This window comes from Pelophylax lessonae (assembly GCF_965119305.1).
Source record: "Pelophylax lessonae genome assembly, chromosome: 7".
Taxonomy (NCBI): domain Eukaryota; kingdom Metazoa; phylum Chordata; class Amphibia; order Anura; family Ranidae; genus Pelophylax; species Pelophylax lessonae.
The window spans coordinates 265,577,280-265,604,566 of NC_138774.1; the positions used below are offsets into that span (position 1 = coordinate 265,577,280).

Consider the following 27,287-nt stretch of genomic DNA (forward strand, 5'->3'; position numbering starts at 1 on the left):
CAGTATTTTCTTTTAATTATACATAGAGTCCTTCACATCAGTCCCTGCCCCCCATGCTTGATTATATAAACTGAGAGCAAATTAACCTCTTCATGAGGTTTACAAAAAAGATAAAAAAGGTCCGATACTACCAGTGTCACACCTCCATCCCTAAATAACAGGTACAAAATGGAGAAGGCCGCCCTGGGACTTTGAATGAGGTGGACACACAGGGGCCAAACAAATGTATAATATAAATCAGTTTATTGAAAATAGAACAAATTGTCAAGTGTGGCCACATATACGTAGAGGAATAAAACATAAATACATATACATGCTTGCAAGTACAGTCGGAAACAATGCATGATGAAACTGAGGCATCTTGAAACTCAACGCGTTTCGTGAGAATATCTCACTTCTTCAGGAGTGGATGCTATGGGTGGGTCTAGAGAGTACATAAAATATCTATATTGATACTTTATGTATTATAGCTTTTGCACTGCATCAGAATCACAGGCAGTTCACACTGCGCTCTGCGAACCGCTGCAGGGTTTATGTAGTAATGTATATATAATGTAAAGTTAAGGACACCCCCCAAATCAGTTCGCAGAGCGCAGTGCGAACTGTGTCATCGGATGGAATCGGATTTCATGGGTCTGAACACCCATACGATCCGATTCCAGCGCGGACAAAAAAAAAAAAAAAAAAAGGGTCCTGCTTCTTTTTGGTGTGGATCCAGTGCGAATTGAGCTATAAATAATCTATGGCTCAATTCGCACCGCACTGAATTCGCACGGAAATCAATTGTGATTCCTGTACAAATCACATGCTATGCAGTACACTGAAACAGTGTGAACCCAGCATCACACTGACTGTGATTGGTATTAACAACCAGGTCACACACCTGAAGACATAATTACTTCCGTGCAAACACTCATGCTTATGTGTGTGCATGTCCATTGGCACAGGAATTTATGCTTTAAATGGTAAAACAAATTTAGAGTGTAGATCTACAGCTTAGTGCAGTATACCAGAGATTAGGATGAAGATGTAAAGCCCCTTGTCCTCAACCACTTGCCGACCACCCACCGCAGATATACTGCGTCGGGCTGGCTCTGCTGCGTGAACCGCCGTACCTGTACCACGGTTTGCGGGATCACTGCTGGGGGTGCGAGTGTGCCGCTGGAGGCGCACAGCGTGGAAGCCGCTCCATGGGCTGGCGGTCGGAATTGCCGAGGGGCACCTGCGATCGCTCTCTGTGGAACACAGTAAACACAGCAGACCGTTATTCTCTCTGGGCTAAACACAGAGCACCTGTAATCCTCCTCTTTAGGATCACAGATCTCTGTATTGATTCCACAAGTCCCTCCCCAATACAGTTAGAAAACACCCCCTAGGCTCACCCTTAACCCTTTGATCACCCCTGGGTTAACCCCTTCCCTGCCAATGTCATTATTACAGTAACAGTGCATATTTTTAGATTACTGTAGTAATGTCATTGATCCCCCCAAAAGTGTCAAAAAATGTCAAGTTAGCTTGATGTTACTATGTATTGTGTTATTAATATAATGTTATACTGTACTGGAACTAATTGAATGCATTACTTTACTACCCTCGTTATGATCCGAAAATTTTATGTTGTTACCGTTTACTTTGAGATCCCATTGGGGTCTCTTCTTTTGATTGTATATTTAACTCAGTGTAATGTTTTATGTTTTCAATAAATAAAAAATGAATGTAAAAAAAAAAAAAAAGTTAGGGGTCCGATCTGTCCGCCCTAATATCGCAGTCCCGCTAAAAATCGCAGATCACCGCCATTACTAGTAAAAAAAAATGACATCTTTCCCCCTAGTTTGTAGACACGATAACTTTTGTGCAAACCAATCAGTATACGCTTATAGGGATTTTTTTTAACAAAAATATGTAGCATAATACAGATTTGCTTAAAAGCATAAAAAAATAGTTTTTTAATTTTTTTTTGGGAATGTTATATAGCGGAAAGTGAAAATTGTATATATATTTTTTTCAGCAGAATTGTCGCTCTTTTTTTTGTTTTTAGCGCAATAAATTAACGCACAGGTGATCAAATACCACCAAAAGAAAGCTCTATTTGTGGGAACATAAATGACATCAATTTTATTTGGGTACAGCGTTTCACGACCGCACAATTTTTGGCACTGGCGAATCGCAAAAAGTGGCCTGGTCATTAAGGGGCAAAACCTTCCGGGGTTGAAGTGGTTTAAGGGCTTATACAAAGAGTATGTTTCTTGTATAATAGAAGGGAACTGAAGCACTCAAAGGGCACATACATAAGAAAAATTCTCCATATAGACTGTGTTTTTGTTAAAAAATTAACTCAGGACCCCAACTCTGGCGGTGCCAAAGTGTTAACCAATTCGACCCCTATTTGGCTTTGGTAGTTTCTAACCCTCCAACTTTCTGAGATGGGAAAGGAGGATGTCATTTAGTGCAAAGTATGTAGGGCAGGGGTGTCCAAACTACTGTTCAGGAACTACAATCCCCATCATGCCTAGTTATTTCTGTGAATGTCAGTGAATCACAATGCCTCATGGGATGTGTAGTTCCGCAGCAGCTGGAGGGCCGTTGTTTGGACACCCCTGATGTAGGGAATAGACATACCTGGTTAGATATACCTGCAGGTACACAGACCATGAGAGATTCATATGCAAATATGATTGGTGAAACCTACAAGCTATTTTTTTTTTTTTCACCACATCTTTTACTTTTAACTAACAACTAATACAATCATTTATTGTTGGATGATAGGTTTATGTATAACATATTTGGTAGACCATAGTAATTTTTTCTTAGCAGTCTATACATCAGGGCAAAAAGAAAGGCAACTGAGGTTAGAATGGGGGCAGAGGGATTTGATTCTGGTTCTAAAAGGAGGACGACAGTTGGGAGCTGTATAGTTCTAATTTTGCATCATGCATTGTTAGGAATACTTTATATCCTCAATGTTTTCTGAGCGTGTGTGTGAAAATGCAGTTTACACAAGACCACATTTTACTTTGTGTCTCGGGAACATATCACGTGCCTTGAAAACTAACAACTTCCAGATCTTCACATTATATCAAAGCAGCAGCTTTGCAGAGTAATCCTGTTAACAGCAAAATTTGGTACTTCTCGCAAACAACATTTATAACAATGGAGCGTTTCTTCTAGGTGTCTTTCTAAACATACATAAAACATACACCCAACATCACATTATCAAGTGTACTAACATTTAAAGTGTAATCCCTAACAATTACTTTCCCTTTTTGTTCATTTTGATTGGTTTACTATACCATTGAATGTGTTCTGTTTTTTCCTTTTACCGTATATACTAGAGTATAAGCCTAGATTTTCAGCATGTTTTTCCATGCTAAAAATGCCCCCTCGGCTTATACTCGAGTCACTGTCTTTTTAAAAATGGCGCCGCCCGGCGCCGACGTGTCAACCGCGCATGTGCCGCATGCCCGGGAATAGCCAATTGTGTACGGGCTTTCCCGAGCATCGGCGGTGCATTCGCGGTGACGTATTGGCGCCGGGCGGCACAATTTTTAAATCGAAGGCGCCTGACCGAAAGGTAAGGGAGACTCCTCCGTAGCTCCTGCATTTCCTCATGCAGTGCTGCGGGCATGGTACAGGACATTCTCCTGTACCATGCCCACAGCACTGCATCTACTGTGCCATGCCTGTACATACTGTGCCATGCCTGTACATACTGTGCCATGCCTATACCTACTGTGCCATGCCTATACCTACTGTGCCATGCCTGTACATACTGTGCCATGCCTGTACATACTGTGCCATGCCTATACCTACTGTGCCATGTCTGTACATACTGTGCCATGCCTATACCATCACCTGTGCTAAGCCTATACCATCTCCTGTACCATGACCTGTACCATCTCCTGTACCATGACCTGTGCCATGCCTGTACCATCACCTGTGCCATGACTTGTGCCATGCCCTTACCATGACCTGTGCCATGCCTATACCATGACCTGCGCCATCTCCTGTACCATGCCCACAGCCCCTGTTTTGTGTCTCGTGGTGGTCCAGTTGGGTCCAGTAGCTGCTGCATTTCCCACCCTAGGCTTATACTCTAGTAAATACTTTTCCCACTTTTTGTGGTAAAATTAGGGGCCTCGGCTTATATTCGGGTCGACTTATACTTGAGTATATACGGTAATAGGTGCAAAAATAAAAAAAAATTCTTGTAAATTGATAACTTCCTGTTCTCTCTGATTACGTTGCACTCTTATCAGGTACAGTGTTCCCAGATATTTCTAGGAAATAGAGAACCCCTTCAATTTATGTTGTGGAGATGGGAAGATGTGGCTTAAACTGGCCATAGATGGTTCGAAATTCGGCAGGGACTATCCCAATTTCTATCTACCTATGGCTGTCCCCGCTCAACAGAAGTAAATCTAATGATCGACTTCTTTCAAAAGGGAGTGTTGGAAAACTTTCATTCGAGCAGCATATACAGCGCTGATCAGTGTATTCTGACAGTGCAGGAGTCCCCTCCTGCTCCTGCTCCTTTCCTCCTGGTACAACTCTCCTCCCACTCCAGACGTTCTCATGTAAATGTACAGAATGTAAAGTACTACAAAAATTGTCGGCGTTGTGTAAATGCTTGTGTAGCACTGCCCCCTAGGGAGCTACTGAGAATTACACTTCTTGGGTTCCCCTGGGTTACCGTTAGCAGCTGAAAGCAGACACACAGCATTAAAAATTCTTGGCTCAGACGATAACCAGTCCAGGGGATTTGGTTTTTGTGTTTATTTTACAACTTGGATGGGAGAAGGGATGAGTAGGATACTCAACTTGATCTATGCACAATTCCTGAGGACAACTGACTGTAGAATGCGGCAAGGCCGCTGCCTCACTTTGCCACTAAATTGAAGATAAAGAATATGATTACTCTTCGGGGTCTAACTTGGCACCCCCTTTCTCACTGACTGTGTGCGCTGACCTTCTGTCCACTGACATCCTACTAGAGGGGTCCCCTTTCCTGGGCAGACCCCTGGCAAGCTTCCCAGTACTCACGGACATTTTTTTTTCTTTGGAGCACTCTGCCTCCAACTCCCTTGTCAGCATCCGCTGGACCTCCTGACTCAGCACCACACTTCTGGTCCACAAGGCCGACCACTCGTGACCACCTTCCTCAGCAGCAGGAGGAGAGACAGCCATCACCCTCCTCCTGGGACCTGGCTTCCCACCCAAAGATGCCCTGTTACATGTGCCCGTGGCTTTTATAACATATCCCAGGATGCACCACTGTTGTGCCTATCCACTGGGACAAAGCCTGTGTGTCACTGGCTGGGTTTCCTCAATAAAATAAAACAAATGCAGCCACAGCATCTAAGGATCAGTCAGTTGCAATATTTTGGGATTGATTTACTAAAACTGTAGAGCAAATTTTGTGCAACTCTGCACAGAAACCAATCAGCTTCCTGTTTTTTTTTTCAAAGCTTAATTGAACAAGCTGAAATTAGAAGCTTATTGGCTTATTCTGCCCTTCCGCCTAGGGGGTGTGCGCCATTGACGGACAGCTTCTGTGGTGATTACTTACAGCTCTGCGGGTGCCGGGCAAGGGATGCCTCCTGGCACCCTCCGATCATCGGGCAGAGACCTGAAACGGAGCTTTGCTTATGTAAGAAATTTTATTTTATTTTTTTTTTTTATTGGATATGGTATATTGGTTTTATAACAGAAAGAAAAAAATATATAGTTTTTATTTTTTTTTTTTTTTTTTTATTTTCTCAAAATTGTCAGACCTTTTTGTTTATAGCGCAAAAAATAAAAACGCACCCCTATGTTGAAATGGGAATCCGACTAAGACAGACAATTTACGCCAAAGCAATGGGTCCAGTCGTTCAACACAATAACTGCAGCCTCACACTGCACTAATCACTGGGACCTCTCCCAAAAAGTCATTGCCAAATGGTACAAAACCCCAGTCCTCCTGGCGAAGTTTATCCCTGCTTTCTCACCGCTCTGATGTGGACATCAGGCCAACATACATCATGTCTTTTAGTCTTGTGTTGGCATCGCCAGCTACTGGTGAACAATTTTCCAAATTATGGCAGATATATCTGGGATTCTAAAACCTCCATATAGACATAAACGACTACCCTGGCATGTATAGGAACATTATCGTACACCTCCTACTTGCAGCCAAACTTGTTATTGCCAGACACTGGAAAGACAGTTCTGCCCCTAACCCTTCGAAAGTCCGCACACAGGTCAACTTGAACCAGTATGAACGCCTACTGGCAGCCAGAACCCTGCTAACTTTGTTTGATAAGCAATGGGAAGCTTGGACAACTTGGCATGCTTGATGTTATATCTAATGCTTTCTACTGGGCTCTATACTTTGTAAGATCCAGCTCTATGCCCTTATATGCAGAGAGATGTCTACTTTGTTAATGAATACTAATGTGTAACTAACCCTTTCATAATGTGACTGTTTCTTGCTTATTCATTTGTTTATACTTGTTAAACTTCAATAAAGATTATTTGGGAAAAAAATAAAAAAATGTAGTGGTGATCAAATACCGCCTTAAGCAAATTCTATTAGTGGAGGACAAAAAATTACATATACATTTTATTTGGGTACAGCTTTGCATGACCGCCCAATTGTCAGTTAAATTAACGCAGTGCCGTATCGCAAAAAATGGCCTGGCCTTGAAGGGGGGGGGCGGGGGGTAATTCTTCCGGAAGTCATGTGGTTAATGAAGGCTGCACAATGAACTATTAAAATCCACTTTTAAAATGACATGTACAAGTTAAAGCTTTTCTGAAATTTTAGTGATTGGGTTTACATTTACAAACCCAATTCCAAAAAAGTTGGGACACTGTACAAATTGTGAGTAAAAAATTGACTAATTTACAAATCTCATAAACTTATATTTTATTCACAATATAATATAGATAACATATCAAATGTTGAAAGTGAGACATTTTGAAAAGTCATGCCAAATATTGGCTCATTTTGGATTTCATGAGAGCTACACAATCCAAAAAAGTTGGTAGCAATAACAGGCCGGAAAAGTTAAATGTACATATAAGGAACAACTGGAGGACCAATTTGCAACTCATTGGGTCAATTGGCAACATGATTGGGTATAAAAAGAGCCTCTCAGAATGGCAGTGTCTCTCAGAAGTCAAGATGGGCAGAGGGTCACCAATTCCCCCAATGCTGCGGCGAAAAATAGTGGAGCAATATCAGAAAGGAGTTTCTCAGAGAAAAATTGCAAAGAGTTTGAAGTTATAACATCATCTACAGTGCATAATATCATCCAAAGATTCAGAGAATCTGGAACAATCTCTGTGCGTAAGGGTCAAGGCCGGAAAAACCATACTGGATGCCCATGATCTTCGGGCCCTTAGACAGCACTGCATCACATACAGGAATGCTACTGTAATGGAAATCACAACATGGGCTCAGGAATACTTCCAGAAAACATTGTCAGTGAACACAATCCACCGTGCCATTCGCCGTTGCCAGCTAAAACAGAAAAAAGAAGCCAAATCTAAACATGATCCAGAAGCGCAGGCGTTTTCTCTGGGCCAAGGCTCATTTAAAATGGACTGTGGCAAAGTGGAGAACTGTTCTGTGGTCAGATGAATCAAAATTTGAAGTTCTTTTTGGAAAACTGGGACGCCATGTCATCCGGACTAAAGAGGACAAGGACAACCCAAGTTGTTCTCAGCGCTCAGTTCAGAAGTCTGCATCTCTGATGGTATGGGGTTGCATGACTGCGAGTGGCATGGGCAGCTTACACATCTGGAAAGGCACCATCAATGCTGAAAGGTATATCCAAGTTCTAGAACAACATATGATCCCATTCAGATGTTGTCTCTTGCAGGGAAGACCTTGCATTTTCCAACTTGACAATGCCAGACCACATACTGCATCAATTACAACATCATGGATGCGCAGAAGAAGGATCCGGGTACTGAAATGGCCAGCCTGCAGTCCAGATCTTTCACCCGTAGAAAACATTTGGCGCATCATAAAGAGGAAGATGCAACAAAGAAGACCTAAGACAGTTGAGCAACTAAAAACCTGTATTAGAAAAGAATGGGACAACATTCCTATTCCTAAACTTGGGCAACTTGTCTCAGTCCCCAGACGTTTGAAGACTGTTATAAAATGAAGAGGGGATGCTACACAGTGGTAAACATGGCCTTGTCCCAACTTTTTTGAGATATGTTGATGCCATAAAATTTAAAATCTATTTATTTTTCCCTTAAAATTATACATTTTCTCAGTTTAAACATTTGATATGTCATCTATGTTGTATTCTGAATAAAATATTGAAATTGGAAACTTCCACGTCATTGCATTCCGTTTTTATACACAATTTGTACAGCGTCCCAACTTTTTTGGAATGGGGTTTGTACTTTAAATCACAATTGCTACTGTTTCTAAGCATAGATGTCTGCCTTTTTGATACATTTTCGGTCTTGTGGTTCTCTCACTTTACTAGAGAGAGCTTCTAGTGATAAGGGTCATGTAATCCTTTTGTTTATGAAAAGGTCTTTAATCTCACTCTCAGAGGTCCTTTTACTGAAGGGATTTCGTGATCCTTAGTCGGCCCCTGTAATTCAGTAGAAGTTTGTTTATAAGTAAGGACCATTCCACTGCCTAATCCTCTCCCAATGTTTACTTGGTATCTCTTCCATGGACATTGTTTAAACTGGTAATCATTTTCCATGCTGCAATATCCAGTGCACAGCAGCCCTGGCTGATTTGAGATGTATTAGCCAACTTGATAACGCTGTCATATAACATGAAAAGTTAAGTTGCTTATCAGTATATTTTGATAAGCTACTTACATTTTACAGTAGTACTTGCAGGCTTCAGATAAACATTAGTGCCTCTCACTCAACTGTCACGTAAATTGTGTCTCACTTCATTTATTACTGCAGGCTGTTTAGTTCCTAACCATAGGGGCACAGATCCGCTTACAGTTGGCAGAGTGTTGCTGCATCTTGTAAAGACTATTAAAAAAAAAAAAAAATTGTCGTCCTGCTTTATCCTAAAATCCAGTCGTGTGCTGCATTTGTAAGCGAGTGTGACCAAGGGGTTTGTCTCCTGCTTTTTTCATGCTTTGCTAATTAAACATAGAATTCCCTCAGTTGAAATGTTTTAAATATTGCAACATAATTGAATAGGAGGTGTGTATATCATTTTTGTTAAAAATGCAAGCTGCTATCTGCAGAGCAAATTACTGCGTAGACCTGACAATCTCCCATATATCTGTAAGTTTTAGGGTTCATTTCACTACACTTTATCGCATGTGTTTTATACAAAATATATATGCGATATGTAAAGTGTCAATGCACTACAGATAAGTTCTGCCTGTTTTTTTCTTTTTTTTTTTCAACTCTGCAGCCTCCCCCTTACTCCTTCAAATTCACCTGGGCAGGAATGAGTCACCAGTTGTTAGAACGCCAGTGGATGCCAGCTCCCTGACAACCAGTATCCCTGAAAAAGAAATGTCACATTACGGCAGCCATACGTGGATCTAAATTTGGCTTGTTCAGCAGAGACCGGCCGAATTACGATCTATATATAATAAGCAGGCTGAATTTACCCAGGTCAATCCTTCCAATGACCTGGGTACAACCAGCCTGTTAGAATTTTCTACATTTGATTACTGCCAGCAGCTATAGCCGCTAGCAGTAATCCTTGTATTAGGCTGGCCAGGAAAGCTCTCCCTGCTGGCAGAACACAATAGCGCTGCAGGAGGCATTCCCCCATCAACACTTCAAAACTGTGTTGATGGGGGAATCAAGCAATTTTTTCTTTCCTTCCATCTATGGCTTGCCTTAGCAGTGGTAGTAATACCGCTGCCAAGTGTCTCACTTTCTGCTGAAACTAGAGGGTATGGTCTGCGATACAATAAGGTGTAAAAAATACTAAATACTGCAAAATAAAGAAATGAACACGTGGTAATTAGTGCATGTTTTTTTGTGTATTGCATGCTTCTGAGATGGATACCACATGAGTAATCTTAACACAAAAATTCATAGATGTGTTTACCTCTGGAATTGATCCCTGAATGTCTAAATGCAGATTGGGTTTAATCAATTAATTTGTGTTTATGCCATTCTGTCATTTGCTCTGCCTTTGAACCACAATTCACACATAGTGGAACTTACATTTACAGTTTTGTCTGATACTTTTGCAGTGCTGGACCTGAAAGGACACATCATTAGGGACCTGGTATGATGACACACTTATACTTTGGCCCACCAAAGGTTATTAGTAGCCCACACACGTTTCTTCTCCTTACGAAGACCACCTCCACAGTTTTACTGCGGCAGGGCGGCCCTCCTGTACGAACCGACGTAGGTATATGTCGGTCTTGCGCTCGCAGCAAGGGGGCAAGCGCACCGGCGTGCTCCCGCCCCCACTCTGCAGCGGGGATGCAGATGCACGGGGCAGGCAGCTCCGATTGCTGCCTGACACCCGCGATCGCTCCCCGCTGAGAGAGAAGGATGGTCAGCTGTTGTAAACACAGCTGACCGTTCTTCTCTCTGCAATGATCACAGAGCTCCTGTGATCCTGCTATATAGCAACACAGGTCTCTGTGATCATTTCACAAGCCATGCCCCCACAGTTAGAAACACGCCCCTAGGTACACATTTAGCTCCTTGATCACTTTCTGTGTTAACCCCTTCCCCGCCAGTGTCATTATTACAGTAACAGTACATATTTCTAGCACTGATTACTGTAGTAATGTCACTGGTCCCTCCAAAAGTGTAAAAAATGTCAGTCAGGGGTCCGATCTGTCCGACACAATGTCACAGTCCCGCAGATCCCCACCATTACTAGTAAAAAAAAAAAAAACAATAAAAACTACGTAAATCTTTCTTGTAGTTAGTAGACGTGATAACTTTTGCGCAAACCAATCAAAACACGCTTATTGCGATTTTTTTTTTCAAAATTGTCGCTCTTTTTTTGTATATAGCGCGAAAATTAAAATCGCACAGGTGATCAAATAACACCAAAAGAAAGCTCTATTTGGGGGAAAAAAAGGACATCAATTTTATTTGGGTTCAGCGTCGCATGACCGCACAATTGTCCGTTAAAATGAGGCAGTGCCGAATTGCAAAATCTGGCCTGCTCATTAAGGGGGGAAAATCTTCCGGTCCAGAAGTGGTTAATGCAGGGTAAAAGTGCCTTCTTACATCTTTTGTTTGTTGTGGAGTGTGCTCTTACTTTGGTGGTTTGTGGTATGACCACCACATGCCTTATTATGTTGGTGGTCAGTGATGAAGTGCACACTTAAATAGGTGGTAAGTCATTAAATGCTCTATTACTTTAGTGGTCAGTGAAGTGCCCCCTTAAATGGGTGGTCAGTGATAAAGTGTCCCCTTACATAGGTGGATGTTCCATTACTTTTTTTTTTTTTTTAACAGTTAAATGCTCCATTACTTTAATGGTCAGTGGTGAAGCACCTCATATGTTGGTGGTCAGACAGGATGTAAATTATTGGTTTCCGTATTTACTTAACTGTTATGTGAGAGGCTACATGTCCCACAATGCCAGCCTTGGTTCTGCTGAGTGATGTGCTTGCTGAATATGTGCAGGCACTGTCAGGCAGAGAATCTTTCAGCTGTAAGGTGCATGCATAGAAGCTTGTTGTGTTTAGGTCCAAGATACACAGCAATTCCCATCCTTACATGTGTAGCACCCTCCTAGGTGGGTGCTAGGAAGAAGCATATGGGTGGCCCTGTCTGCATATCAGGAGGGCCTGATCATTTGGTTAGGCTGTCATGTGCTTTCAAGGGTGTCTGTTGAGTCTGGGGAGTCTCCCCACTGGGTCCGATGAAGGCTCCTATTGGACAGTGGCGGGAACCTGACCAATAGCACACCAGGGCTTGTATCCATCTCAGAGGGCAGAATCTGCCCCAAAGCATCCTGGGATAGGGTATAAGTCTTAGGGGAGCACATGACGCAGCGTCTTTGGCGGGTAGCAGAGTCCCAGGAGGAGGGTGACCGCTGTCTCTCCTCCTGTCAGCGCAAGTAAGAGTGTCCTGGGTGGTCGGCCTAGAGGATGGAGGATGAGCTGAGCGGGAGAGGAGGGATCCAGAGTGCTGTGGATGAGTGGAACTGCTGGGCAGAAGTTTTAGGGGGAAAAACAGTATCATGAGTACTTGAGACTGCCCAGGGGTCTGCCTAGGAGAGGAGACCACTCCAGAAGGTCAAGGGGATCCAGGAGCCAGCTAACCTGAGGAGAAGGTTTATAGAAAGGGGGTGCCAGTGTTTAAGCCCTGAAGACAAGTGAGAGGAAGAGGGTGCCAGCGTGGGCCCTGAAGTGTCAACAGCAGCAAAGTAGCTACCTCAGCAAGAAGTGCTTAAGGGAGCTATAAAATGACTTCTTTAAGTGAGAAAGCAGTCCAAGGTCAATTTGGAGTTAACGGGCAGGACGCCAACATTAACCGGCGTTGACCGGCATCTAGACACCGTCAAGTCAGCGCCAAGAAGCGTTTATTAGTTGTCCCTAGCAAATTGTGCATAGTTGAGCCAAAGGAGTATCCCACTCATTCCCATCTCCCATCCAAGTTCTTAATAAATACAAAAAACCCAAAGATACAGGACTGGTCATTGTCTCAGCGCTCACACTTGGAGGAACATGCACAGGGGTACTTTTGTTGCACCCGGTGGCCCAGGGGAACCCATATCCAGCAAAACAGCTGGGAATCCTGCTACACATGCTTAGAAGAGGTTGCTCCCCCAGTCCCCATAGTCGTTAAACCAATTGCTGTTCCTTTAAAGGCACTCTATAGTATAATACTCAAATTTAATTGAAACCGAGAAGCTGTTGATCACAGTGTACAACTATCAAATTTCACTACATTCCTAAAAAGGAAATAAAATATCTAAGATAAAGCACCCTGAAAATTTTTTCTTCTGTGCCCATCTCCTCCACTACCTTGTGCTTGTTGACTGCAAAGCACGCTCAGGAAGAACAAGAGAAGCTTCTATTGCTTTCCTATAAGCTGGGCTTTTTTCTGTTTTACACCTGCTCAGTATTGACAGTCAGTGAAGGAAGATCAGCCAAAAACACCTCCTATATTTTATTTTTCATTTGCTTGTGACTGACTGCATAAGAATTATGGATGGCATGAACAGTAAAAAACAAAATTCTGTATTTTTACTTCTCTGAAACTGCGCTGGGATTTATATGGCTGTAACATCCTACTGATTCTTTAAAGAAGACCTCTAAACAAAACCAAATGAATATTTGCTTCAGGTTTTGTTCTTTCTAGTATCTGAATTGCAGATCACTAAACAATAATTAGGTATCATTTATTAGGGTGTCAAAGATTGCCTATTGCTCATAGACTTAAAAATAATCCATTCATTTTGTAATCTTCACTGGAAAAATAACAGTTGATGAAATCCTGATTGTTTGCTCCAGGCATCACTGGCAGTTTGTCATTCAGACTCTTTGATGCACAAGGCTGCAATGACAGAGTATCATAGCTATTTGGCCTAACAGCATTTTACATAGAAATACAGTAAATGTTGAAAGCAGCACTTAGTAGTGTGGATGCTAGTCCTCATTCATTTTTACTTCTCCTCCGAGTAACCTTCATATCCAGAGGACTTGTAACAATTAATCAGAACCAACCTTTTGAAATATCGTGCTCTGTATGCTAATGAGTCCTTAGTTCATGGACAATCCCTAATATTTTTAATAAGGCATTCAAAGAGCTGTGGTGGGTGGTAAATCAACTTGTTAACTTTCAATTTCTCAAAATTTCTCAAAATGAAAGCTAAACTCCAGACATTTACAATATATTGTCAAAAGTATTGGGACACTTGCCTTTACACGCAAATGAACATTAATGGCATCTCTTAATCTTAGTCTTAATCTGTAGGGTTCAATATTGAGATGGTCCGCCAGCTGCAACTCTTCTGGGAAGGCTGTCCACAAGGTTTAGGAGTGTGTCTATGGGAATGTTTGACCATTTTTCCAGAAGCACATTTGTGAGGTCAGACACTGATGTAGACAAGAAGGCCCCAGGTTGAGGCCAGGGCTCTGTGCAGGCCAGTCAAGTTCATCCTCCCTTAACTCGCTCATCCATGTCTTTATGGACCCTGCTTTGTGCACTGGTGTGCAGTCATGTTGGTACAGGAAGGGGCTATCCCCAATCTGTTCCTACAACGTTGGGAGCATGAAATTGCCCAAAATGTCTTGGTTTGCTGACGCCTTAAGATCTCCCTTCACTGGAACTAAAGGGCCAAGCTCAACCCCTTAAAAACAATACCATACTATAATTCCCCCTCCACCAAATGAGTTAGACCAGCGCACAAAGCAAGGTCCACAGAGACATGGAGTGAGTTTGGGGTGGAGAAACTTGACTGGCCTGCACAGAGTCCTGACCTCAACCAGATAGATCATCTTTAGGGTGAATTAGAGTGGAGACTGCGAGCCTTGTCCACATTAGTGCCTGACCTCACAAATACGCTTCTGGAAGAATGGTCAAATATTCCCATAGACACACTCCTAAACCTTGTGGAAAGCCTTCCTAGAAGAGTTGAAGCTGTTATAGCTGCAAAGGGTGGGCCAACTCAATATTGAACCCTACAGACTAAGACTGGGATGCCAGTAAAGATCATGTGCATTTTGGCAGATCCCTTATATGCATTACAAATAAGTTAATGGTTTGCCTGGAGTTCAGCTTTAATAATGTTCTTATGTTGTGTGGGTTGCTGAAGTTTTCACACTGCATTTTACCAAATTAAATAACAAATACCTTATTGTGTTTTTAACATATATCTATGTAATGCAGATAAATGTAAGTAATATTAAATAACTAGTATTTGCAGTTTACAGTATGTGAAAACACAGCAGAATAAATGGAAACTCCTGTTTGTTTTTTTTTCAGCTACCTCCCTTGGTTTGAAGTCTTCTACAAGTTGCTCAACATCTTGGCTGATTACTCTTTGAAAAACCAGGTAATTCCATGAACAGTGATGTTATCAGACCTCCATGAATGTTTATGCAAAAAGCTGTGAAAACTAAGACAGCTTTAGTAAAGCCAGCCAAAGATGGATCTAAATTTAGCTGCTTCAGCAGGGACCGGCTGAATTTCAAACCATCCTATGGGAAGGCTGGTTGTACAGAAGTAAATCTCTCTATCCACGTTTGTACAACCAGGTTATTTGCTATTGATCGGTGCTGCTAGCAATAGCCGACACCACTGATCATTGTATTTTGATATCAGGGAATTCCCCCCACTATCAGAATACAACAGCTCCTCAGGAGGGTTTTCCCCATCAACACTGTGTGTATTAATGGGGAAATCAATTTTTATTTTTTTATTTTTTACTTTTACCTTGTCCATGATTTTCTGCAAGTTTGTGGATGGATTGATAATTTGCATTGTAAAAATGTTTTGCTTTGACATATTTTTGTGTATTGTAAAACATTTTGATTGATCATCAGTGAGCAATTTTGCTTAGTTTTTCTTCACATGTTCTTTTTTTAAAACAATAAAAATACAATCTGCTGTATATTACCAAAAGTATTGGGGCACATGAACTTTATTGGCATCCCAATCTTAGTCCGTAGGGTTCAATATTGAGCTGGCCAACTCTTTGCAGCTATAACAGCTTCAACTCTTAAGCTACTGAGCTAGCCAAAACCAGCTCTTATTAATGGGATTGTTTGACCATTCTTCCAGAAGTGCATTTTTGAGGTTAGGCACTGAGGTGGACGAGGAGGCCTGGCTCACAGTCTCCACTCAAATTCATCCCAAAGGTGTTCTATTGGGTTGAAGTCAGGACTCTGTGCAGGCCAGTCAAGTTCCTCCACCCCAAACTTGCTCATTGATGACTTTTTAGACCTTGTTTTGTGCACTGGTGCATAGTCATGTTGAAACAGGGAGGGGGCATCCTAACTGTTCCCAAAAATTTGGGAGCATGACATTTTCCAAAATGTCTTGTTATGCTGACACCTTAAGAGTTCCTATCACTGGAACTAAGGGGCCAAATGATTTGGACCAGTGCACAAAGCAAGATCCATAAAGACACGGATGAGTGAGTTTGGGGTGGAGGAAAGTCCTGACCTCAACCCGAAAAACACCTTTGGGAAGAATTCAAGTGGAGACTGCGAGCCAGGCCTCCTCATCTACATCAGTGCCTGACTTTACAAATGTGCTTCTGGAAGAATGGTCAAACATTCCCATAGACACACTCCTAAACCTTGTGGACAGCCTTCCCAGAAGAGTTGAAGCTCTTATAGCTGCCAAGGGTGGGCCAACTCAATATTGAACCTTACAGAATAAGACCGGGATTCCATAAAAGTTCACGTGTATGTAAAGGCAGGTGTCACAGAACTTTTGGTAATATAGTATATGTCACATGTTCTGGCAACACATTCATTTTACACCAAGATCTTTGTAAATATCTTTGGTGAATATTTACGCCACACAGAACCATTCATGTATGTTCACTTACAAAAACCTTCTTTAAAACAAATAAATAAAAACATAAAACCATTATGTTTGAGAAGAACATGCCCACAGACACACTCCTAAACCTTGTGGACAGCCTTCTCAGAAGAGTTGAAGCTGTTCTAACTGCAAAGAGTGGGCCAACTCCATATTGAACCCTACGAACTAAGATTGGGATGCCATCAAAGTTCATGTGTGTGTAAAGGCAGGTGTCCAAATACTTTTGGTAATATAGTGTATAAATGGTACATCTCTTCAATACATGTACATTTCGTCATCAGTGTTTTACCCCACTATCACAAGTGTGCTCTTACCTTCCTCTCTGACATGACAACTCAGCTCTGAATTCTTAAGCAAGTGGTGTCAGCTCTGCCAGTTTTATTTCTGATGAATTACAAAGGATACAGACATCTCATCTACACCTTCCCCCTCATCTCCCTCATGACTCATCCTTGTGCACAAGCAGAGAGCACCGGAGGTTATCAACAGGTTTTTTTTTTTTTTTTTGCACATATAAAACAGATGTTACAGAATATTTTCAGTTTTATATTTAGCAGACCAAAAGGGAGAAAATATCAGAAGTTCTTTATTAGGGTTTACATACACAATAATGTTATATACGGCACTAAAGATGAACATAATACAATTAAACTATTAAAATGACAGGCCACACACCAATCATGTTTAATTCCAGCCAAGGTTACTTGCAATAACAGTTCGCTTCTGACACCTACCCAAAGTCCACCCCAAACATTTTTGGGAAACAAGGAAAATAATACATTTAAATAGGGAGACAATAAGTAAGGTAAAAATATGTGGATACCATCATGCTCTACTATATTGCTAAAAGTGTATGGACACCCTTCAGGTTATCGAGTTCAGGTATTTCCATTGAATGATGTGTCTAATGCTACAACATAAAGAGACATTTTAGACAATTGTGTGTTTACAACCTCGTGGTAATTGTTTGGTGAACGCCTTTTTAAGTAGTTTGCACAGAGCCCTGACCTCAACTATTTGGGATACATTGGAGCACTGATTGTGAGCCTTGTCTTCTCTTCTTTCTCTTGCAATATCAGTTCCTGACCGAGAAAATATTTTTTGGCTGGGTACCAATTTCCACAGATACACCCCAAATTATTGTGGAAAGCCTTCCTAGAAGAGTGGACATGCTTATAGCTGACAACTTTACATTTTAATACTCATTATTATTATTATACAGGATTTATATAGCGCCAACAATTTGCGCAGTTTGGACATCTCAGGAATGAGATGTTCAACAAGCTCATATAGATGTGAGTGTCAGGTGTCCACAATCTTTTGACCACATAGTGTTCAGTTAATATGGAACGGCATAAAAAATGCAGAAAATGTATTTTACTGCATTACTTTAAACGTCTATGGACTTCAAAATGTGCATTAAAGCAGTAAAATTAAAGTGGTTATAAACCCTGCTTGTTCATTTTTATCTAATATGGCTTACCTGTAGGTAAGACTGGCACACTGGCGCACATGCTCTGAAGGCCCGGCATGCCTTGCTGGAACTTCAGAGCTTCGTGCCGGAACCGGCTTCCGTCAATTACATAGCTGGAGCTCGCGAACCCAGAAGACAGACAAGGGGAACATGTCAGCCCTCTCAGCAGTGACTTTACCGCTCTGAAAGTCTTTGTTCCAAGGCGAGTAATTCATAATTTGCTAGTATGCTTTTCTTTGGCTCGGATCTTAACCTTTCTTTAACAGGGCGTTGATCAGAAGTTGGCCTTGAGTACCATCAAGGGTCAGATGTCTCCCCTGGCAATCTTCTTTCAACAACCCCTAGCCACACATTCTTTAGTTCGTACCTTCAGTCAGGGGGTTTGACATGTGGCTCCACCTGTACGGTCTCTTTTGCCACCATGGGATTTAAATCTAGTACTTTCGGTTCTCCAGAAACCTCCATTTGAGAATATTCGGGAGTTTTCCCTTGCCTACGTTATAACAGAAGGTGACTATTGGTGGCTATTACCTCGGCCCACAGATTAGGCTGCATTATCCTGTCGCAGTCCCTATTTAGTAGACTATAGGGATAAAATGGTTCTTTGTCCCTGTCCATCGTTCCTGCCCAAAGTTGTCTGACTTCCATTTGAAAAAGGACATTGTGTTGCCTTCCTTGTGTCCCAAACCAGCTCATCCCAAGGAATTTGCCTTGCATAACTTGGATGTGGTTTCATGCGATTCGGGTGTATCTGGCAGCTACTGAGTCCTTTCGGAGGTCAGACTCGCTCTTTTTGGTTATGGACGGACCAAGAAAGGGCTGGTCACTTCTTCAGCTACCATCTCCAGATGAATCAGACAGACGGTGACTCAGGCCTATTCCATTAAAGGTCACGTTCCACCTTTACCTGTCATGGCACATTCTACTCAGGCACTGAATGCTTCTTGGGCCTTCCATCCTCAGGCTTCAATATCACAAGTTTGCAAGGCGGCCACTTGGTCGTCCGTGCATACCTTTACAAAGTTCTATAAGGTAGATACTTTGGCATCTGCGGATGCTTCTTTTGGCCACAAAGTTTTGCAGGCTGCTGTTTAAGAGGGTTGTTTTCTTCTTGAGGGTTGTTTTTCTTTAAACCTTTATTTTTCAGACGAGGCTCCTTTGATCCGGTTAAGGACTCTTATGTTTAGCCTTGGGTTATTTTCCCCCACCCCTCATTTTCCTTTTGGCACTGCTTTTGGACATCCCACTAGTTTTTAATTTATGGAGTGCTGTGTCCGTCCATGAATGAAAGAGAAAATAGGATTTTTGTACTTACCGTGAAATCCGTTTCTTTCATTGACGGACACAGCCAACCACCCCTCTATGTTGTTCTGATACTTCTGAAACTGCTTGCTACTAAACTGATTACCTAGAGCAGAGAGGGGGGAGATTATATTATATTTTTCTGCCTAGTCCTACTCCTGGAGGAGGCAATATAACCCACTAACTATGATTCATGGAGCGCTGTGTCCATCAATGATTTGAAATTCTAACAGTGTCTGTAAAAGGGCCTCCAGTGGTCCCACTCTGCTTCTTCCTCAGCTGGCACAAACTATCTGGTGAATCTGGGTATGGTGGTGCAAGTGACCTTCTCCCATGTGACAGTTCTCAGGTCTAGCGGCCAGTCGTTAGGCCCAAGCATGGTCAGGTGATGGAGGGAGGGAATGAGGGTAGAGCACCCGATCAGCTTTGGCATAAATTTTATACCAGCTGGCACAAACTATCTGGTGATTCTGGGTATGGTGGTGCAAGTGACCTTCTCCCATGTGACAGTTCTCAGGTCTAGCGGCCAGTCGTTAGGCCCAAGCATGGTCACATGATGGAGGGAGGGAATGAGCGTTGAACACCCTATCAGCTTTGGCATAATTTTATACCAGTTATGCTGCTGGCTGAAAAAAAAGAGAAAGTAGCTGTGAGGAATCACAGGTAAGGTCGTTATCATTGATGTAGGAGAAAAGGGCGGGGGAGGTTCAAAGACACTATCCCTTTGTCCTGAATGAACAAAATGGCCTTGTATCTTTAAAAAGATTAGAAAACAACTGTTGAAATTATAATGACATGTTTAAGCTTATAAATATAATAAAATTGAGTGGACATAAGTTTAGGGGCAGCCATTGCTGACTTATTTTAAAGGAGGAAGGACAGTGGGGCTGTTATCCACATGACATTTTCTATGCACATGCTTGTTCCAGGTCAGTGGTATATTTATAATGACTGTGGCCCCACAGAATGTTTTTTTCAAACATGTCAGCAATAGTAATTCACAAGTGTCTGTCTTAACAGGTTATTTTTAGGATTCAAGGACCAAAACACAAAAAAACCTTCCTAACTTTAAGCCAATACACCCAAAATAAAATTACACTGTATTGATTTGTACAGTTGTGAGCCCTTAAAAATACCATACACTAATTGGTACCTTAACACCTTCTCCTACGGGGAGAATATTGTTTATCTTCATGACCGGAGTTATAGGGGCAACATTTTTTAAAACCGGCACAGCGCAAGACATGCAAATTTCTACCAGCTACCCCCTTAAAATGTCAGTGTACAAAATAGTTGAATACCCCAACTGAATGACATTTATTTTGCTAATGCGCCCTGTGTCATAAACAATTGCCATTTTTATTTTACTGTTGGTGACAACAGTAAACCTTGGCTGCATTTTGTGTTTTAAAGTGGCCACTTGTAGTCTCCAGTGGAAGCTGCTGTGACAGTGCATGATCCCATTTGAGAGAAAACAACCTAGTATTGCCACCCTATAACAGGTATTGACTGTACAAGCACCTCAATATTGGGATTACCCAAAATTATTTTAGTGAAACGTGCAGATGTAAAAACAAATACGTACTATATGTAACATGGTAATGCGTATATGAGATTTTAGTGACTGGGTTTACATGTGCTTTAAAAAAACTACAGGTTTACTTTAAAATGCACCCGTGTTCATACTATGGACAGTAATGTATTGACCTGTTCTTAACAAACAGTAAGAGCTTTAAAATGTCTAATCTCTCTAGCCGCTTGTGCAATAAAATAATTAATCCTCAAAGACCTTTAAGAGCACAAAAAAAAAAAAAAAAATCGAAAGTCATATTGCTTACCAACAGCTTAGTAACAACTGCTGTATATTCATATTAGTGGGATGGCTTCCTTACAAATTTCTACACCAATAGAATTAATAGAAAGTAGTTAAGATTTCAGTGCCTTTATTGTGAACTTTAAAGTATAACTGAAGGCAAAACCTTTTTTTTTTCTTTAAGATTTGGATTGAGAGGTGGGTGAATAAGCACCCCTGTCAGGTTTTATTTGTTGTCACCAGGAATGAAAGAGCGGGTTAAATCCAAAACATTGAGTTGCCACCAGAACAGGAATAGAGTAAAAATCTTCCAGTGGGGATGCTTGTTCCATGTGACCAATGTCTAACAGGGGATTTCCCTCACATTGGAAAGATTCCTTCTGGCTTTCTGTTGAGTCTATAGAACAGAAAGGAAAGTAACACCTCCATGAGACACAGATGGCCAAAAAACGCAGCCCTACCTTATCTAAAGTAAAAAAAAAAAAAAAAAGTTTTGATGTATGTTGTAGATGTATTTTAAAGATTAATTTCCCCACACTGCCTATAGATACAGAGGTGAATGAGGGCTTGCTTTTACTAGTTCTTTAGATGATGTAAATACAGTAAAACCTTGGATTGAGAGTAACTTGGTTTGAGAGCGTTTTGCAAGGCAAGCAACATTTCTTTATACATTTTGACTTTATAAACGAGTGATGTCTTGATATACAAGTAGCGTCATGTCACAACTGAGTATAAAAGAGAAGAGAGATGCCTCTAAGTGTAGCAATATGGTTACATTTAATAAAGGTACAATATTTAGCAACTCACATGGTTGATGATTAAAACAGGCACATCTAAGTATGCAGGCATCTGGTGTATAGCTGTCCACATAGACCATCCTCCTCACCGTCAATGTCATCCTTTCCACACTGCGCTCCACGAGCGATTCAAGCCTCACTTTCAGAACGCACTACTGCAGGGTAGTCTTCCCGGTCAGGATTGCAGACTGATGGGGTTGAGTTCTGGCGGTGCAGAGGATTGTCTATGTGGACGGCTTTACTCCGGATGCCTACATACTTCGATGTGCCTCTTTTAATCATCAACCATGTGAGTTGCTGAATGTTGAACCTTCAATAAATGTAACCATATTGCTACAGTTAGAGGAGCCTCCCTTCTTTTTTATTCACTGTATCCCCTGCTGGATTTTGCTTCTAATCCTTGTGGAGATGGACATTTTATGGTTACACAACCTATCACATTGCTACAATCTTTTTATATGGACTATAAACTGATGGATTTATGAATAAATGGTTGTTGAAAGATTCATCTGAGTTTCCATTTTTTTTATGGGGAAATTCGCTTTGATATAAGAGTGCTTTGGATTGCAAGCATGTTTCCGGAACAAATTATGCTCCCAATCCAAGGTTTTACTGTACTTTACTGTGCATAGTCTGGGTACAGATTCACTTTAAGGGAATAAAGATGAAGCCCAACCAAAACTGAAAAGCGTCACCAGCTTCTAATGTTTCTCTGGTGTTTTAGTGTCCAGATGTTTTGCTGGAATATTTAGCTCGTCTGTGTGCCAGGATCATAATGGTCAATTTACAGTTGTGCCCAGTGAGGTAATCAGACTTGCCTTTATCTGTCTGGTGATTCCTAAATGTGTTCAAGAAAGATTTGAACAGCCTGCTAGCATGATAGCATCCACCCATTACTGAAAATTCAGATTTTGTTGATTATGAGTACTGTATTTGCATTTTATTTTTATTTTATCATTCTGGCACTGAATTACTTTTGAATTTTTAGATCATCAAAGAACACTTACAGACTATGACAAAAATAGATTACTATTACTACCGTCTGCCCAAAATAAAGCTGTTTCTTTCGCTTACATCTTGCATGCATTTTTTTAACAGAAATTTTGTAGAAAGAAAAGAATTAAAAAAAAAAAAAGCAAAGAAAAGACAATATCAATAGAGATAAATTGTTAACCTGCATTTTGTAAATTGCACTGCAAAAACAAGAAATATGGCAGCTGAAGTTATACATATACAGTATCTCACAAAAGTGAGTACACCCCTCACATTTTTGTAATTATTTTATCATATATTTTCATGTGACAACACTAAAGAAATTACACTTTGCTACAATGTAAAGTCGTGAGTGTATAGGTTGTGTAACAGTGTAAATTTGCTGTTCCCTTAAAATAACTCAACACACAGCCATTATTGTCTAAACTGCTGGCAACAAAAGTAAGTACACCCCTAAGTAAAAATGTCCAAATTGGGCCCAATTAGCCATTTTCCCTCCCCGGTGTCATGTGACTCGTTAGTGTTAAACGGTTTCAGGTGTGAATGGGGAGCAGGTGTGTTAAATTTGGTGTTATCGCTCTCACTCTCTCATACTGGTCACTGGAAGTTGAACATAGCACCTCATGGCAAAGAACTCTCTGAGGATTTGAAAAAAAGAATTGTTGCTCTACATAAAGATGGCCTAGGCTATAAACAGATTGCCCAGACCCTGAAACTGAGCTGCAGCACGGTTGCCAAGACCATACAGCGGTTTAACAGGACAGATTCCGCTCAGAACAGGCCTCGTCATGGTCGACCAAAGACGTTGAGTGCACGTACTCAGCGTCATATCCAGAGGTTGTCTTTGGGAAATAGTTCTATGAGTGCTGCCAGCATTGCTGCAGAGGTTGAATGGGTGGGGGGGGGGGGGGTCAGCCTGTCAGTGCTCAGACCATACATCCCACACTGCATCAAATTGGTCTGCATGGCTGTCGTCCCAGAAAGAATTTTATTCTAAAGATGATGCACAAGAAAGCCCTCAAACAGTTTGCTGAAGACAAGCAGACTAAGGACATGGATTACTGGAACCATGTCCTGTGGTCTGATGAGACCAAGATAAACTTATTTGGTTCAGATGGTGTCAAGCGTGTGTGGCGGCATCCAGGTGAGAAGTACAAAGACAAGTGTTTCTTGCCTACAGACTGGCATGGTGGTGGGAGTGTCATGGTCTGAGTGCTGCCGGAACTGGGCAGCTACATTTTATTAAGGGTACCATGAATGCCAACATGCACTGTGACATACTGAAACAGATCACGATCCCCTCCCTTCAGAGACTGGGCCGCAAACCCCAAACACACCTCCCAAGATGACCACTGCCTTGCTAAAGAAGCTGAAGGTAAAGGTGATGGACTAGCCAAGCATGTCTTCAGACCTAAACCCTATTGAGCATCCGTGGGGCATCCTCAAACAGAAGTTGTAAGAGTGTAAGGTCTCTAACATCCACCAGCTCCGTGATGTCATCATGGAGAAGTAGAAGAGGACTCCAGTGGCAACCTGTGAAGCTCTGGTGAACTCCATGCCCAAGAGGGTTGAGGCAGTGCTGGAAAATAAAGGTGGCCACACAAAATATTGACACTTTGGGCCCAGTTGGGACATTTTGACGTAGGGGTGTACTTACTTTTGTTGCAAGGTGTTTAGACATTAATGGCTGTGTGTTGAGTTATTTTACATTTACAAAAGTGTGAGGGGTGTACTCACTTTTGTGAGATACTGTAAGTTGTTATGGAAATTGTTGATTCTGTTTGTCCTAAAAGAGAAGGTCCTTTGTAAGTTAAGCTGAACTCCAGACGTACAAATGACACATAAATACATGCAACCTGTATTTCAATAACATATAAGTAAATGCATTTTTAACCTGTAACTTGTAAAATGCTCTGAATTTCACTTGGTAGCAGCCTCTTGAAATGCCTTATCTTGTGAGAAGGAAGGGTCAGATATAATGCATGTAAATGTGTTGACAAGGAACATGCTGACTGGAGAAGATAGCAGAGTGAGCAAGATATCAATTAGGTGCCCTGTTCCTGTCTAGTCAACAAGCTGGGGGCAGAGAGAAGATACCACTGTACTCCTTAAAGCGGAACTAAACGTTCCTATCATTTTCAGCAAAGGAAGCTGCCATCTTGCCCTCTGTTTGATCTTCAACTGCCACAGTGCTGCACATCTGATAAGTTATCAGACCAGCCATTTGATGGTTTGACAATTTCGTTGAGAGCACAACTAATAAGACCGTATATATTCCTGGCACATGCCAGGAATGTAACTGTTTTTTTAAACTGTTATATCAAGGGGTTTTAGTTCAGTTTTAAAGATGTAAAGCGTTTTTGTTCTTTCTTACCTGCAAGGTAATGTCATAATGTGCTAGTTTGTGTCACATACTAACACATTATGTGAAACTTACCTGAAAATGCATTGCTGGAAGCCGCTTCATCTTATTGCTTTCGGGTTTGTGGATTCCGGCTCTGGGACTGGCCGGAGCCGTGATGATGTCACTCCTGCGCATGGGAGACCTGCTGTTCATGGCAGGTGGCCGTTCCTTCAGAGCGCATGCGCCAGTGATGTCACTGGCTGCATGTATAGTAAATATCTCCTAAATAGTGCACGTTTAGGAGATATTTACACTACCTATAGGTAAAATGTAGTGATGGAAGTTCACTTCCTCTTTAACTGTATTTGGTGCCATCAACCTGGCGGTTGAAATCTCGGAAAGGGATTGACCTAAATACAAATCCTTTGGCAGGTAAAACAGATCCCAAATGTGTGCATTTTAAGAAGCATGCCTTTTCTTCAGATTATCTGTTGTCCAAAGGAGCACAGTCAGTCAACTACTAGTGTGCTTTTCTCTAAGCCTTATGGTACATTCTGTAGGAGGAGGAATGACACGTATGAAATGCTTTCTTCCAGGCCATTGAAGCACAGCCATTTTTTCTGCTTTGAGAATCTTTTCTTAAATGCTTAACCACTGAAATGTTGCTAGTTAATATCTAAAATCTCCATTTTGTTGTGTAGGATACTCCGCGAAATGCACTGCTTGACACTCTTTATAAACTGCCCATCCCAGAACCAGGAACTGAAGTTCATCTCAGTGTGGTAAGTCCAACTAAACAAATTAAAACCTGCCTTCTTTTTTACAATCCCCTTGCTTTACAGACTGTTAGTGTAAATGGAGGGATTTATCCCATAGACTTGGAGAATTCATAGAAATTTTCAAGAATACTTCATGTTTTTTTTTAGCAAATGAGGAGTGCTTTATTGAAGAAAAAATTGAGTACAGTACAAAATACCATCATCAAAGGGGACAACAATATAATATATACAGTGAAGCAAAATCGTGTTGTACAAGAAGCCAAAAATTGCATAGCAAGAACAATCGAGACGCTCCAAGGAGAGAATAAGCATGTTAAAAATCATGAGTAGTTACCCTCCAAAAGAGGGGGGAAGGAGCAAGGGGGGAGGGAGAAGAGAGGATAAACAGCAAGGAGGGGAGAGGAGGGGAACATGGGGTGCCAGGATTCCCTCGGATCACTCAGTAGTCCAAGGTGCCCAAACCTTGTCGTTTTTCCAGGGGCAGCCCCCTACTCATGTATGTAAGCTTATACATGGGTAAATCCATGTCGATCAACTTCAACCAGGCAGCCAAAGTTGGAGGTGAAGGGGAGGATCACCTAAGTAGGATTCCTTTTTTAGCATAGTAGTGCAAATAGGAGATCAACAGTTTAGTGTGACATGCCCGTTGGTCATTATCATGGATGCCCAGCAGTGCCAGGGTGGGGGAGACCGGGATAGAAAGCTGTAGACGATTGTTAATGACCTCAAAAACCTCAGCCTAGTGGTTAGCAATCACTGGGCAATACTCCATGTTTAGATGGAACTATTTAACTCAACATGGTAAAATTTGTTAACTTTTGTTCATTGCATTATTATTATTATACAGGATTTATATAGCACCAACAGTCTGCGCAGTGCTTTACAACGTTAGGGCAAACAGTACAGTTTTAATACAGGAGACACCTGAGGGCCCTGCTCATTAGAGCTTGCAAAGGGGGGGGAGGGGTCAAGTTATACAAAAGGTAATAACTGTGGGGGATGAGCTGATGGAGAAAATAAGGAAGAAGAAAAGGCGCCTCTGAGTGTAGCAGATAACACTTTATTACACAAGCAATGAGCAGACTTACACTGGGGATGACATGGGTCCTCACGACTCGGGGTCTCTTCCTGATCCCACGGCTCGTCCCGTCTTCTGACTGTCCCGCAGCAGAGAGATGATGCCAATGGGGGAGCCCAATCAGGAGTGGCGAGTGAATTTGAGGCTGCGATGGAACGCATACCTCGCTCGTGGACCGCACCAAGCATGATGACATAAGGGGGCGGTAACGCGTTTCGGAGCATGCGC

At 41.7% G+C, this 27,287-nt stretch overlaps 1 protein-coding gene across 4 annotated transcripts in view; it reads left to right on the forward strand.

Annotated features, from left to right (window-relative positions):
* DENND1A (DENN domain containing 1A) overlaps positions 1-27,287 on the forward strand; it is a 1,402,774-nt gene that overhangs the window by 576,575 nt on the left and 798,912 nt on the right. For all 4 annotated transcript variants that reach the window (XM_082262893.1, XM_082262895.1, XM_082262894.1 and 1 more), the window contains exons 6-7: positions 14,911-14,980; positions 25,904-25,984. In XM_082262893.1, the coding sequence (XP_082119019.1) occupies positions 14,911-14,980; positions 25,904-25,984 (151 nt within the window). The remainder of the gene's footprint in view (positions 1-14,910; positions 14,981-25,903; positions 25,985-27,287) is intronic.